Raw genomic sequence first — 16,605 nt, 5'->3', positions numbered from 1 at the left:
GGGGTTATCCTGCCTGGGATTCTCTGCACTTCCTGGACTTGGGTGGCTATTTCCTTTCCCATGTTAGGAAGTTTTCGACTATAATGTCTTCCAGTATTTTCTTGGATCCTTTCTCTCTCTCTTTTCCTTCTGGGACCCGTATAATGCGAATATTGGTGCTTTTAATGTTGTCCCAGAGGTCTCTTAGGCTGTCTTCATTTCTTTTCATTCTTTTTTCTTTATTCTGCTCCACAGAAGCGCATTCCACCATTCTGTCTTCCAGGTCACTTATCCGTTCTTCTGCCTCAGTTATTCTGCTACTGAGTCCTTCTAGTGTATTTTTCATTTCAGTTATTGTATTGTTCATCTCTGTTTGTTTCTTCTTTAATTCTTCTAGGTGTTTGTTCTTTACTTCTTCTAGGTCTTTTTTGAACATTTCTTGCATCTTCTCGATCTTTGCCTCCATTCTTTTTCCAAGGTCCTGGATCATCTTCACTATCATTATTCTGAATTCTTTTCCTGGAAGGTTGCCTATCTCCACTTCATTTAGTTGTTTTTCTGGGGTTTTATCTTGTTCCTTCATCTGGTACATAGTCCTCTGCCTTTTCATCTTGTGTATCTTTCTGTGAATGTGGTTTTCGTTCCACAGGCTGCAGGATTGTAGTTCTTCTTGCTTCTCCTGCCAAGGCATAATGTTTAAAACCTGCAAATATAATTATGCCCTTCTCCTTTTAAAACTCACTGTCTCCCCTCCCCCATTGCCTAAAGTTCAATTTGAGACTCAGTAACATAGTATTAAAGCTAGAAGGCTTTAATTAGCTGAGTTTCTTGCATTCACCCATAGCTCCAGACATACTAAATGACTTACAATTTTCTGGACATGTTTATTCGTTTTCTCAAATTATTCCTTCTATCCTGTTCACTTGTTGAACTCCTGCCACTCAAACCTTAATGTTGTTATGAAAGATAATAGATCAGTTTCCTAACACCCTTGCAAGTTCAAGTTGTGAGGTGGTACATACTTGAGGCAAAAGAACACTCTCTATTATCTAGGGCCTTGGCCCAGTATTCTAAGTGCAATCCCTTATTGAATAGAATGGGACCACCTGTAAACTTAAGTGTGTGTTTTACCTCTGCACACTAGAAGCTGGCCAGTTGGCCTTCTTGTACCCTTTCCTTTGGTTTACACCTTCATCTGGGCCCTACCAGGCTAATGACATTGCAAGGCATGGAAATGTAAGCTCAAGAATAAGAACTCTATTTTTTCCTATGGCTGAGGGCAAAATTGGCTTTGCCTTTCCTTTTTTCTCTAGAGTCCACCCTGTTCCTGCTAGATCTTTAAGATTGGTATATAAGAGTGTAAGTTGGAGGGAGAGAGGAGAGGAGACCTCAGGCTTATCTGATCGTACCAGCTACATGGGAGAGAAGAGAGAGAAAACAAGTTCAGAGGAAAGCAATCTCACAACAGGAATTTTCCAATAAAAACCAGACCGCTATGAGTAAATTTGCATTGTTGGGCAAAAACGAGAAGGACTATGCAGATGCTTTCAATTAAGCAATGATTGTTCGGCTGAGATTTCAATCTGAATTGAAAATGTGCTGAAGAGTGGTCAGTATAAATGAGAATGCTTAAACATAAAGGGCACTGGTTGAAGGAAGGGAAAGGAAACAACATTTATTAAGGACCTATTAATGTTACCCCAAGTTAATCTCTATAAGAACTCTAGGAGGGAAATGATACTGTTAGCATTTAATGGATGGGAAAACAGACCCAGCAGTTAATTGACCTAAGGTTGTATTGATAGTAAGTTGCTATACTGTCTCCATTTTATCTTGTTACCTTCAGAACTTCTATTTACTGTATGGAGATCCATATTTGATGAATGACTAGGTGAATATAACGTATGTGAATATATAAATTTAATAAACACTGATTCTTAACCCCACTGGCTCCCCTCTTCTGCTGATTCTCACAGGGATAAGGTTAGAGCTTATTTGAATTCTTGAATATGGTCTTGTGTTCTATATTTTAGGACCAGTGATAAAAGGAGAAACTTGGCTAAACAAAAAGCTGAGGCTCAAAGGAGACTTTATGGTCAAAATTCAATCAAAAGGCTTTTACCAGGTTCCTCAGACTCAGAACAGCAGAGACATCAGTTGGAGAAGCGGAAAGAAGAGTTGGTATGGAAAATTTAACAATGTACCTGCAATTTGAATTGCATAATTCATTTTTCAGGTTTTATTTGTAAAATCTCTTCATTTCTAGAAGGAGAGACTCGCTCAGGTACGGAAGCAGATCTTGAAAGAAGAACATGAAAATCGACACATGGGGAATTACAGGTAACTGTGCTTTTGTTTTTTAATAGATTGAAGAAGTGAAGTGTCAAAACAGAAGTGTCTGCATTTTTTAACTTTTAGGCTTATTTTAAGCACTGTTTATTTCATTCTGAGAAAGTGCTTTTTGTTTAATTTATTTCCAGAAAGAAAAGATAGTTAGCAAGTAGATGGTTCAGATTTGGGGAGAGCTCCTGGGGTGCCTGTGTGATGTCTTTTCAGGCTGATGTTATCGTGTGACCTTATTTAATTATAATGCACTATTTTGAAAAAGTCAGGTTTCAGGTCTCTTAGTATTCTTTCTGTCAGTTCAGAGTGGTTGCTGTACTTTGTTTTAAGTTCAAATATATCAGGAACCAGGCAAATAATGAAAATGTTTGGAGGAGGCAGGTGTGAGACAATAGAAAGGGGTTTGGACTGTACAGAACTGTACCTCCTCCACAGTATCACCTTTGACAGGAGAAAAGGGGACCCCCTAAGCTCTTTGTGTTCTTGGAAAGACAGCCCCTCCTCCCAAGCTTTGACATTGACCCAGCAGAATTAGGAGGATTTGATGTCATAGAGCTTCCCGCACTCCTGGTAAGATGTTCTTTCCGGCCTTAACACTATCAACAGTGATGATGAGAACACATTCCTCTCACCCTACGTCTACCTAATTCTCTCCACCAGAGAGACAAATTCCACCACGCCTCAAAAGATCATTAGGATTAATCCCTACATTCTTGTATACATCAATAGTCACACTGAGTCTAAAACTTCTCAAATTATCCCTCATCACCTAAATTCTCTCCAGTAAAGTTCTATATTTCTCAATATGCCCAATTGCAATTCTTCTTCAGCCACCTGCCCTTGACCAAACCTTTATACTGTGCCTTCTGGAACTGCATTGTTTAATGACAATTCTCTAGATAAACTTCAGTTTGTATTGGTAACAAACGAAAATTTATGGATTTCTTATAACTATATTCATCTTTATTTCTAGCACCTAGTAAAGTGACTGATAGAGTAGATGGTCAAGAATTATCTATGTAGTTGACCTTAACTCTTGTGCTATGGTAGCTTTTTTTAAACAAGCTGGTTTATCTGATTTTATTGTAGGCGAATTTATCCTCCTGAAGATAAAACACTACTTGAAAAGTATGAAAATTTGTTGGCTGTTGCCTTTCAGACCTTCCTTTCAGGAAGAGCAGCTTCATTCCAGCGAGAGCTGAATAATCCTTTGAAAAGGATGAAGGTAAAGGAATGAATGTTTATAAAGAAATAAAAGAATGAAGCCACACAATATGTCTTTATAAACAACCCATCTTAGTTCCACATATAAAAACATTTTACTTTTAAGATGCACTTTCCTTCCATTTTAACAGTTGGTAATGTTTCATAACCAACCAAATGATTTCATAAATAAGATGTCTTTTAACAAGACAAGTTAAGCAGTAGAGAATGTTGATATTATGTTGTAATCTATTGTAATAAATGTTTTATTACAGTTATGTATACATAACTGAATAAAAAAATAGATTGAAATAACCTAGTGGTTTGTGATGTTCTCATTGTTTGAGAATGAGATATAATTATGAGTTACATAGTTAACAATATAGTTAACTATGTAACTATATTGTTACATAGTTAGATTGTAACTAAAGTTATACAATAATTTTTTCCTGATACTGCATAGACCTGGCATATGAGAAGTAATTGAAACACACACACAAGGTAATCTATTTGCCTTACTAAAAGGTCTGTTAGTTATCTTTTGCAGTATAATAAGCCATTGCGTTTATTTGCTCATTATTCCGCAGTCTTGGCTGGGCTCAGTTGAGTGGTTCTTCTGCTGAGCTAGCTTGGTGTGAATCACATATTTGCATTTATCAACTCAACTGGGGATGGAAATCCAAGAAGGCTTCACTCCTGTGTCTGGTGCATCAGATGAGATAGCTGGAACATCTGGGGAGCAGGCTGGGTGTCTCTTTCTCTCTACATGACCATGTAAGGAGGGTAACTGGATCTCTTAATACGATAGCTCAGGGTTCCAAAATGGAGCATTTCAAGAGGACAAGCCCAGAGTGCAGGAACTAATCAAGCCTCTGCTAGCATCATGCTTGCTAATGTTCCATTGGACAAATAAGTTTTTATTTGTTGTCTAAACAGTCAGTGGTCTTTAATAGTTTTCTAAGTATTCATATTTACTCACATACTTACCCTTTCTTGTGTTCTTCATTCCATCACACAGACCTATTAAAATTGTTTATATTTTATATTGCTGGAAATCTCCCTAGAGTGATACCTCCAGTATCTTGGATACCCTGTTATACTGAGTGATTCAAAAATCATGATAAAGTTTATTATAGATAGATTTTGCTATGATCTTTTCACTAAAATTCTGCAACAGGAGGATATAAAGCCATTTTCAAGCTGGCTAGGCCTAAGGGACAGAAGCAGAAGGAATATTGTATACCCCAATGCTCTTTTCCTTTAAATTTCCCTCTTTTGACATATGCAAGTATTTCCACCATTAGAATTATATTCTGTGGTCTTTTTGTTTTTCCTGACCCCAGACAGTGAGAGACCTTTGTTCCTTTTCCTCTACCTGTTCTACAATGTCATTTCTCTCTCCTCTGGATGCAGCCTCTGTTGCATCTTCCCATCACTCTGCTCCTAGAAATCCTAAGGATTCTGGAGCCAGATAGACCTACATTCAAATTCCAGCTCCCCCACATGTTAATTTTGTAAACTTACATTAACCTATTTGATCAGTCAGATCACTAAAATAGTAGTATTAAAATTATACTTGACAGGTTGTGAAAATAAAATTGAGGTTAATTAAAATAGTCTGTTTAAAGTACGTTGGCACATAATAAATAGGCTTCAAGTCTCAATTTGATTCTTCAAAATCTAGTATAAATGTCACCACTTTGCCTGCCCCATTCCATTGATCTGGGAGCCTCTTCTTATATAACACTCACACAGTCTTCATTACTGTTGTTTTATAATGAGTCTCAAAACTAGGTAGTATGAGTCCTCAAATTTATTCTTTTTAAAACTCTTTTGGCTTTTCTAGGTCCTATTATGCTTTCATACAAATTTTAGAATCAGTTTGATTCTAAATTTTGATTAATTTTTTAATTACAAAAAAAGGCTGCTGGGATTTTAATTTGGACTGAGGAATCTACAAAACAACTTCTGGGGAATTAACAATACTGAGTCTTCCGGTCCATTAATATGGCATATCTCTCCATCTACTTGGATCTTTAATAACTCTGCTATGTTGGTAGTTTTCAGTTTATAGTTTTTGCACATCTTTCATTAAATTTATTTTTAAGTATTTGATGTTTTTGCTGCTGTTGTTGGTAATATTGTTTGTAAATTTTTTTATTTTTAATTTGTTGCCAGGATATAAACACCTGATTATTTTTGTATATTACCCTTATATCTATAATTTTTATATATTGTATTTTTACTAACTGCATTTCAAATTATTTTTTGATTTTTATTTTGGTTACTTAGAAGTTTGTTGCTTAATTTCCATACATTTAAAAAGTTCTAGTTTTATTTTTGGTAAAGTTTCTAGTTTAGTTCATTGGTGTTAGAAAACATATTCTGATTTCAGTCTTGTAAAATAAATTGAGACTTGCTTTAACTCAATATGGTACTTATATTAGTGAATGTCCAAGTCTACTTGAAAATAATGTGTACACTACAGGCGATGGTTATAGAGTTTTATTTATTTATTTAATTTCTTTTTAAATATTTAATTAATTAATTAATTAATTATTTTGGCTACGGCGGGCCTTAGTTGCAGCACGTGGGTCTTCATTGAGGCATGCGGGATCTTTCGTTGCAGCGGGAGCTCTTTGTTGCAGCGCGTGAGCTTCTCTTTAGTTCTGGTTTTCCATCCATGCTTCTATCCTCCTATTCTACTACATACTCACCTAAAATTGCTATTGGAAAGACCCAGCAGGCAAAGAGAACCAGCTCTGTGGGGCTCTTCTAGATGTCTTAGTAGCCCACGTGACCTTTGAAAACTCCATTGGATTCTCTTTACCCCCACAGAATCTCTCTATTATAGACATAATCTCTGCTCATATGTGTCCAGACCTGACAAATGAATGTAAAGTAGAAAGTGGCCACTTATCTCTGCTCACCTAGGGAGAACTTTTCCCTCTCTGGTATAATTCCTTTTACACTACTTTTATCCACAGCTTTCTAATGTCTTAAAAAATATGATTATTTAGTTTATCATCTTTTTTTAGCTCTTAGGATGAAAATGCTGTCTATATGACCTTCTTTCTCCTAAACAGAAGCAAAACTCCTTACTTTTCAACTGTCTTGTGCTGCTGTCTTTGGAATCCTTTGTAGGATTATTGATTAATCAAACTTTATATTAAGAGTCTTTTGATATTTTAATAGCTAAATCTTAGATTGGGATGAAGAGTAACCTATTTTACCGATTTCCACTGCATAGTGAGATTTCTAGTTTCTCTGAAACCCTTGTTTTAAAAAAAGAAACACAGATATAAATCATAAATATATAAATGAAGATGTGATATTTTTATAGGTTGAATAAATAACTCAATGAAAGCAGTTAACTCTACCTCGTTTAGTAAAGCTGTTGTACTCCTATTGCTCTGGTTTGCTCAACATCCACTTGGGTGTATGCTTTTATAACTTTACCCTTTGACCTCAAAGTGACTCTAGAAGAGCATGAGAAAAGGTGTTAGGCCTATAGAGTGAAAACCTTTCATAAAGATCTAAAGATACTTGTGTGCAATAGTTAAAAATTTTAAAGTTTTATTAAATTGTGCCTATTACCTAAATACTAACATTAGATTGTTCTAAATGAAACTATTAGGCCAATCATCAGTGTTCTGTCTGCAGTTGTAATATTATTTTGCACTAATTGATACAGCAATGATTGATGAAATTGCGGTCTGGAAAAATTAGAGTGAACTTTTAGAAATTTTAAAGTGTCCAATAAGCTAATTTATTGAAGTATTGTATTCTAAGATTTTAATAGTATACTAGAACATAAGGATATATTTGTTTATGGTAATCAATACATAATAGATTTCAGCTAAGTATTATTTTTATTGCCAGGTTTTAGTGAGAGTTTCTTTAAGAGGGTTTGCCATGAACTTTTATTTCTCATTTGATCTGAGCAATCTTTGTTAAATACTGTTCGGAATCCTTGTACACAAGGTTAATAATCTTTTAATTAATTCTGGAGTCCATTAGTGATCACGATTTTAATTAAATATTTTTTAAGGAGGAAGATATTTTGGATCTTCTGGAACAATGTGAAATTGATGACGAAAAGTTGATGGGCAAAACTGCCAAGTCTCGAGGACCAAAGGTGCAGTACCTTTATCTTCCTTAATATCAGAGTAGTCTCTACTAAGGACAGTTGATTTTCCCTTCGTATTTCTCACTGTAAGAATGACTGATGCCACTTTCAAGGAACTCTGTGGACTATGTTTCCAGTAAAGATAGAATTGGGAAGATCATGTTTTCTTATACTCAGGAGAAGTTTGTTTTGTTTTGATAGTTTTCCTCATTTTCTAACTCTTTCCCTCATCTAGTGAAAGCCTTGTGAGTCAGGGCCAAGTAGAACCTAGAACTGGTGCCCTCATTCTTTACTCAGTATTATGTTTTCCTATCTCCAAACATATGATTATCAGAGAAGAGTAGCATTATAGATCAGGCAAATCATGACTCCAGAGATCCTAATGGGGAGCCCCATCTTTTGATGGCAGGGCAATATTGAAATTTTGTAAGGAAAAATAGTTACAGTTTCTAGGAAGACATAGAAAGCTGTCATGCTGGCAAAAATAGGCAGGTGTTTGCTTTACCTTCATCTGCTCTGTGGTGATGACATCCACATGTTCTTTTGTTATATGTCAAAGTCCTTGCTAGTAGAGTAGGAAAGAGTTGAATTTGTAAAGTCTTGGAAAGTTTTTTCATTCTGCTTTTTTTCACTTTACATTTCAGCAATACTGAACTATTACTATGTCCTCACATACATCATGCTCTGTCATGCTTTCATGCTTTTTCTATACGCCTGGAATGCTTGCCTATTAAAAGAATAATTGATTCATTGCTTGATTGATTAGAGACCCCCCTCCTAATCCAGCTGAACCATTGCTGCTTTTGTGAAATCTTCCCTCATTCTCCTAGTTGGACATAGATCTTCTGTCCCCTCCTTCTATTGCTGTACCACAAATGACACTTTTATAGAGCAGCTGTGACAAATAATTGTTTGCATGCTTGCCTTAGTATGAGCTTGTAAGTTCCTTGAGGATAGGAGGTGTATTTCATCTTTACATCTCTAGCACCTAGCACAGCATCTGGCACTTAGTAGGTTCTCAAAACCATTAGTTAAATTTGTTGAATGTGTCCACAAGGACCTCACTGACTAGTGGAAGGGCAGATAGGTGAACCAAAAACCAGGGTATATTGTGGCAAGTACTGTAATTAAGGGAGTGGGAAGTGCTACAGCAACATAGAGAAGAAAGGGATTGGTAGATTATGGATGGCTTCATAAAGGCAGTGCCATTTGAATTGAACATTAAAGGCAAAGACATGGAGGTATGATGCTGCCTAGGGTGTTGGAGAAATGACAAGGAATTTGGTATGACTCAGGTGGAAGGTTCTTGGAGAATAAATTGGTGCAAGATGAACCTGGTAAAAGATACATATCTGATGAAGACCAGAGACCTTGAATGTCAGGCACTGTTCTTCTGAATTATGTATTCTATATCAAAGAACTGTAGAAGATGTTGTTGATAATTCCTTTGGAACAAATATTTTTTTAGAGTATCTGTAAAAGTGAATACCTTCATGAGTTATTGCTTCATTTTGGAAAACAATGGAAAGTCTCTAAACTTTGTATATTGATTATTTAGCAATTTGGCAAACCAGATGTGAGGCAACCTGTGGGCACAATATTCATGGCAGATTGGCAAATGCAAAGGCTCTAAGTCAGTCTTCTACTGTCTTATATTTTCCTTTGCTTCATCAAATAAGGCTTATCATCCAAATAAAAATATAACCTCCTAGAGGGCAGAACTCACACTGTGTATTTTTCAACCCCTCTTATTCCAGGCAAATAGTAGGAACTAACAATGTATTCGTTGAAATGAAATGAATTGGTTAGTTCCTATAGTTATTAACACCAGAAATATTTCGAAGTGTTGAAAACTGCATAATCAGTCTGAAGTAAAAGTATTTTTATAACTTCTAACCTTAGGTATACTGAGGGTCTGGAGTGAGCCAAACTTCAAAGCAGACTTTCCTTTTTAGAGGGTTGTTATCATATGTCAAACACTGATTTCCAGTGTCTTAACTGGTAGAATAATTGAAGGTTATCAAGGTTAAATTAAACTTGGGAGAAATAACTTTCCCTTATTCGAGAATCTAAGAAGTATTAATTAGCTATGTAAATAATATCACATAAAGTATTAGCATTGTTCTTCAGCTAGGTGCTAGGTACTTGGTATTTGTTTTATTATTGTTTGTGCCATTTATATATATTTTAATATATGAGCCAGTTCATAATACAGTTGGACATAAAAATAGATGGTATGGTTTGTGTCAGAACTCAACACTGGTTTACAAATTCCATTTTGTAGTTACGGCACTGTTTGGAGTTTATGTTGCTGTGACTTCTTATTACTTATTGCTTTAACAGTGTATTGGTTAACAAATCCCAAATGCATATATGACACAAAGGTTCAACTATCCATTTCCCTTTGTGATTCTTTATAGGATCGAGTAACTCATTATGTAGTCAAGCTCCTTAAGAAACTTTAAAGCTGTTTGCCTACTTGAAGGAAGGCACTACTAGCAAGCCTGATTGTGCCACTGTTTCTTCTGGGTATGCTAGACTTCTGAAGAAACATCCTTCCTCTAGAATTCATATTCCCTAAGACTATCAAAATGCTTGATGATTGTGTTACTGGTAAATGTTTTTATGCATATCTCTTTGAACATTGTTAGTGCTCAGTAAATATTAGACTACCAAAAGGCGAACATATTTTTAAACACAAGTTGGTACCTTAGTGTATTAAACTACTTCCCTGCTTTGGTTATTTTTCAGCCTTTGCTAAGACAGTAACTTTAAGAACATTATGCTTTGGCTTACTATGTATTCCAGGCACTTCGTGAAACGCTATTTCTTTCTTTGTCTTTCATCCTACACTGTTCCATGAGAGGATATACCTTATTTCAGTGAAATCTCAGGGTAACCAAGGATTTCATTATGGTATATCCTAACATCAAAGCATTTTTGTTTGATTTAACAGAGAACAAGAAACTAGTATACAACTGCAGGAACCTTCCCCAGGAGGAATAAGAGGCATGTGGCATGTGTAATTGTCTCTTAAAATAACTAAGTTACAAAACTGTCGTGCTCTTGGTTGTGCACATTCTTTCTGAAGTGAAGATGTCCCACTTTCCTTATCTTTTATTCCTTCAGCTGGCATCATTGGAAACACATTGATTGGGAGATTCGGAGACAAGTGATTCTGATGGAGATATTGGAACATGATAGCCTGGCGTTTTAAATCTTTACAGATTTACCCTTCTACATGGCACTTATCCTCTAAAAAATTTATGCCATACTGATTTTTACATTATATCCCTTTTTGAAAATGTAGTGTGGGCAATGAAAAGTAATGTTGCTCCATTATGGCCAGATCCTATGTAACAGAGGTAGGAATCCTCCAAGAAAAGCTGTGAGTTTGTGCATGGCCAATTTGGAAAAGTGGATAATTAACAAAAATTTTTATTTCTAAAAATGTCCAAAGAGAAATTAGACATGTGAGGAATACCTTGCTTCTTGTTGCATATTATCTGAGTGCATCATAGGCTCGTAGGCTCTGTTTTAAGATGTGGCCTACTTTATTGATAGTGGATTATTTTACTTATAGTGGTTTATCTGGCTGCTGCTTCCTTTTTTTATTTTACTTTTGCCTCTCTTGCCCCTCCTTCCCCTCCTCTCCTCTCTCTCTCTCTCTCTCACAAGTGCACACACACACACAAATATGCATTTGTTGAGTGATTTTGAACATTAGGGATACAACAGAGGTATACCTCTGAGTCTTGATGAGTAATGAGTAATCACTCTGCATGGAATGAAAAAAAGCTATGTTTGATTTTTATGTTTTTATCTCAAATGTTTTTTCTTTATTTTGTTATTCTTTGTGGATATTTTGGTCCTTCATTTGAATCGTGCATAAACAGCATTTTCCTCATTATGACTGAACTGTATTATTTAAGAAAGAATATTTCACAGAAACAGAACAATTAGTGGATAGCATTAGAGCAATAGTACTTTGGGGGGATTTTTCAGGCTTAAGTGAAAAGCAGCAATCATAAGTGGGAAATTAAAAATAGTAATTAATCATGTGAATGAACCTTTTTGAATTCTAACAAAATATCACATTTCCTTCCATTTTAGCCTCTGTCTTCCATGCCCGAGAGTACCGAGATCACAAAAAGACAGAAGTACTACAGCAGTGACAGCAGCTATGGTAGTAGCAGCAGCTCAGAATCAGAGGAAAATGAAAAAGAAGAGTCCCAAAATAAAAAAACAGAAAATCAAGTTACATATAATCTTAAACAGTCCAACCACTACAGATTAATCCAACCATCCAGTAAGTTAATTTCTTCTAATTTAGTCGTTATGTGAAAAATTATGGAACTGAAATTACTGAACTCAATAAAAAGATCTTGGGCCAAATGAACCCTTGTGTGTGAGGAGACCTGGATTCTCTCCCACTTCCTTCTCCAACCAGAACTTGATTAGGTCTGGATCCCACAACCCTTTTCGGGGTCTGCAAATAGAAAACAAAAGAGTTGACTTAAGGATCTCTACAGTCCATTCTTCTATATTTCAAAGTTTTTGTTAAGTCCTAGATTTCTGCATGAATTGTATAAAATGTGCCTCATGGTTGATCTGATGAGTGCATTCTCTTTTAAGCCCAAATATTCTCTCATTGTATTCCCCACTCTGGCACTCATTTTGTTTCATATTCTCGCCTGTTTTTAAAAATGTGTGTATCTCTCTAGGCATTTGACTTGAATGTATCTGTGAGCCACACAATTGTGAAATAGTTGAAGTTTTGTTCCCTCCCATTTTCGTCACGGGTAAGCACTTCAGTCAGGGCTTCGGTGTATAGGAAGGAAGTATTCAGGAGAGGAACCAACCAGCTTCTCTGTCTCCTTCCTTTCCTGCTGCCTTTTTCCTCTTTCATCTTTTATTCCTTTTCCCATTTTCTCTCTCTTCCATTCTCCTGTCTTTCATTCCTTCTTCGATCCCAAATGTCCACTATTGTGTCTGTTATTCTTTCATCCCCAGATGTCCAGTGTGGTGCTGCTGTTGCCCAGGCTCAGTCGGATACCCCTTCCTGATGCTGCCTCCAAAGCAGGACTTTTCTTAACCTCTGTTTCTCATCTCTCTGTTTGCCTTGTCCTCCCTCATCCTAGGGCTCCACAAAGGGACCGGTCCAATCACGCTATAAACACATTTCTGAGCCTTTATTGCTCTATCTCCAGCAATGGTTTAATAGTTACCTGATAATATGTATGTTTTAAACCTGGCCTTCCAGACTTATGAGAAAATGCATAAGGAATGCAGACCTATAATAGTTGAAGATTTTTAATGGTCTTTCTTTTACTTCCAAATTATTCCATAAAGATACGTGCTAAAGTTCCTGTCTTTGAGGGCTTATGTGTTTGGAGGGGAAATAATGTATTATGTTCCATTTCATTTGTTTATTTACTCCTTTAATATATGTTTATTGAGCACCTGTTCCAGAGTTTGTAAGCTGTTTTATCTATTATTTCCCTTTTTCTTAAAGACTCCTTAAGTACTTTCAGTGCATCTCTGTGTAAGTATGGCTCTGTTTCTCTTTTGGAAGCTGACATTGTTCTGCCCAGATTTTGTCAGTTTTGGAGCCCCTTTCCTACTGGCTAATGTGTGTATCCTTAGCAGCAGGGACTGACAGAGGATAAGGGTAGGGGTGAGAAAAAATTGCTAGGGCTCCTATAGCTCTGAGATTCTTCTTTCTTCTCAGACCAATAGGTTAATAAATTGAGATCAGACAAAGAGTATACTAGAAATGTTTTTAAGTATAAATTCACATTTTAAAGCTAGTCTATTTCAATTAATATCTTTTTCCTTATTGGTTGTTTTTATAGTCATTAAGAATTGCAGCAAGGGTTTCAATTTGTTTTATATTCCCTCTTTAATCTTACACTAAGGAATATTTTAGCCACAAACACTCCTTGAGTTTTCTCTACAAAGGGATGTTGATAACCGAGGACAAAAATCCAGATTATGTACAATGCTTTCTGTTGTAGATAGTTAATTTAGGCAATTTAAACTTGTTACAGTACCAAAGGATATATTTAGATTTGATATATGGTAGTCCTACGCAAAACTATATGAAGTATTTTTTTCTCAGATAATTTGTGTATGCAAGTTTCAACCATTTTTTGTTAATCTACCTAAGTATCATTGGCATGTGTAGCTATTTAGTTATTCTGTCTGAATTCTAGTGTATGCAGAGGAAAAAATGGAAATCTCTGGTGACTCAAGAGAAAGGATATTTCTTTCTTCAGCTATGATCAGATTATATATGTCCAAACCCATCATCGTAAGCCCTTGAAGAGAGCAGGGCCAAGGTGTAGGTATTAGTACATGCTTATGGGTATTTCTTAGTAGAAGATTGACCAGTGTTATGTACCCCACACAGCCCTTTTTGGAAGCACCGTTCTTTAAAAAAATAGTGTGACTTTCAGGTTCAGAAGGAGGTTAATAGTTGGAACAAACGGAAGGTTTTTTTTTTTTTTTTTAACATCTTTTATAGCTTGAATGAGTATACTTTTTTGGTCCTCTCCAGAACCAAAAGAGGACTATTAGACTTGTCATCAATTCAAAATATTCTTTAGAAATACTTCCCTAAATATAAGGTTCATGTCCATTGCCTTTATAAAGGTTTAAATTTTTTCAACAGCTAATGAAGAGAAATATTTGGGTATTCTACCTGCCTTCATGTGAGTTTTATTAAATTATTTAATTAATGAAGAGTGATTGATATATTTCCCAAGCAGAGAGAGAATATAAAACAGAGGGTATATAGAATATATGTACTAAAAAAGATATAAATGTTGATAATATTGAGTGATATTCTATTTCTCTGTGTCAGGAATTAAAATTTATCTGGAATAGTTGGTTCTCTTTTTGAAATGTTCTCAATATGCCCAGAGGAAGATGTTCTTTGGTTTTCCCTAGTTGTTCTGATAACAACCCTTTTGATCCAGACATTTTTCTTCACTTAAATCTTTTACTATAGGAATGTAAATCTAATTTTTAAAATTCTTCTGTCCTGTGAATAAGAAGACTTATCTGTCTAGTACTACTCTTATAATAACCAGTTACATATTTAAACTTCATTAGGATAATCTTTGTTTTTCTTCTGTTTTATTATCATTATTTTATTCTCATGGGCCCTAAATTTTATAACATCCATTTATCCTGGCCATTCTATAGACTCCTATCCATTTCCCCTTATGAATCCTGCTGTAAAATATTCTATTTCTAACCTCTACACAGATTCTAATAAGTGACCAGTCTAGTCCAAAGATAGTAGGTGGCATCATGACATTATAGAAAGAGGGAGGTTGCTGCCATTAAGTCAGGATTTAAATCTGAACTTGGTAACTTTCTTGTCATGTGACCTTGAGAAATTTCTTTCTCTGAGTCTCCAGGTGATGGAGATTTGTACTTCGGAGGGTTTCTGTGAGAATAAAAATAAAAGTGAAGCACCTAGCATGATGCCTGGTTTATAGAAGGTGCTCCATACATGTTAGCATTCCTTTCTTTTGTTCCTTTTATGTCATGTTTTGAGAATAGAACATTCAAGTACCGTTTAAGTATTATTCTCATGATAGCCATTCTTTATACATGACAGGGGTTCTGCACCAAGTTCACTGCTTAAATTGAAGAATTAACTCGAAACTCATATTCTCACGATGATGCCTATGCTTTGACATTTACTGCCACCCTGCTACTCATTACTCTGTATAGATCCAATGCAGTGGAGAACTTCTACTAACTCTGCTACTGTGCGATCCCTCCTCTCCATCATCCATAGGCTCCATAAGGCGTTCAGTCAGTTGCCCTCGGTCCATCTCTTCTCAATCATCATCCAGTGCAGACAACCGCCCCTTTTCTGCTCAACAAGTGATATCATCATCCCGGTCAGCTTCAGGGTCTCGGTCACATTCTTTAAACCGTGCTTCCTCCTACATGAGGCATCTGCCTCAAAGTAATGATGCCAGCTCTACTGACTCTCCGATGGTAAGTCTTCTGTTTTGCTCCTCTGAGATTAGCGCTGTACTTAGGATTTAAGTGGCAAAGAGATTAGCTAGGAGGAGGACAGATTGAACTTTAGATCCTTTCTATAATTCAACTCACGGTCTCCTGGAATTTGGGTTTATTCATCTTTCTTCACCTATAACTGAGTATGGACTCTTAAAAGGCAGACTTCACTGTATCACAGAACTTGAGGATGAACACTGAGAATAGTATTTTATTTTCCATTTGCTGATGGAGTAGGATAATTTTGTTGAAAATCATCTGAGTAAATATGTGATTTTGCAGTGTACTGTACAGTATATCTGTAAATTTGGGGAAATTTGTTGTATGGAAAATTTTCCTTAATGGGACTATTGATTAATAGGTTACAAAAATAAACTATTGGTAAATTATCCTTAGAGCACTGAAGTATGGCATTGTTTATAATGTTTTCTGTATATTAAGTTAACATATAGTATTAGTTTTATGTTTATATGTGTGTGTGTGTGTGTGTATATATATATATATGTATATATATATATATATATATATATATATATATATATATATATATATGTCTTAGCATAAATCCCAGAGATTCAGTATTGAGGAAGTCAGTGAATTTATTTTGCAACCAGGCTTACTTGTAAATGCTCAAATAGATATATCCATGTACCTTCACATAGACCAGGGACTTATTTAATTTGTTTATTTAATGTGGATGTTGCTTCCAAAGGGAAGAGTCTGAAGAATATAAGTGAATGAATTTCACTGGGTAACAATGAATGCTTTTTTTTCTAATCAAGAATTGCCTAAGGTATATGTAGAAAATGAAACTGACCAGGAAGTCTTTTTTAAACACTTGTATTTTTGTTTTAGTATTTTGAGCTACATAAAATACAACTGTGTGGAAGTGTGAAAGACACTCTTGGGAA

At 35.6% G+C, this 16,605-nt stretch overlaps 1 protein-coding gene across 6 annotated transcripts in view; it reads left to right on the top strand.

The window, feature by feature from the left end:
* TTLL7 (tubulin tyrosine ligase like 7) overlaps positions 1–16,605 on the top strand; it is a 156,943-nt gene that overhangs the window by 101,671 nt on the left and 38,667 nt on the right. For all 6 annotated transcript variants that reach the window (XR_009503733.1, XM_059925190.1, XM_059925202.1 and 3 more), the window contains 6 exons: positions 2,013–2,160; positions 2,246–2,319; positions 3,412–3,547; positions 7,577–7,663; positions 11,768–11,963; positions 15,468–15,673. Coding sequence is in view for 5 of the 6 variants with exons in the window: in XM_059925190.1 (XP_059781173.1) it covers positions 2,013–2,160; positions 2,246–2,319; positions 3,412–3,547; positions 7,577–7,663; positions 11,768–11,963; positions 15,468–15,673 (847 nt within the window). In the remaining variant the exon portion in view is untranslated. The remainder of the gene's footprint in view (positions 1–2,012; positions 2,161–2,245; positions 2,320–3,411; positions 3,548–7,576; positions 7,664–11,767; positions 11,964–15,467; positions 15,674–16,605) is intronic.

This window comes from Balaenoptera ricei, chromosome 1 (assembly GCF_028023285.1).
Source record: "Balaenoptera ricei isolate mBalRic1 chromosome 1, mBalRic1.hap2, whole genome shotgun sequence".
Lineage (NCBI taxonomy): Eukaryota > Metazoa > Chordata > Mammalia > Artiodactyla > Balaenopteridae > Balaenoptera > Balaenoptera ricei.
This window is presented reverse-complemented; position numbering and strand designations above follow the sequence as displayed.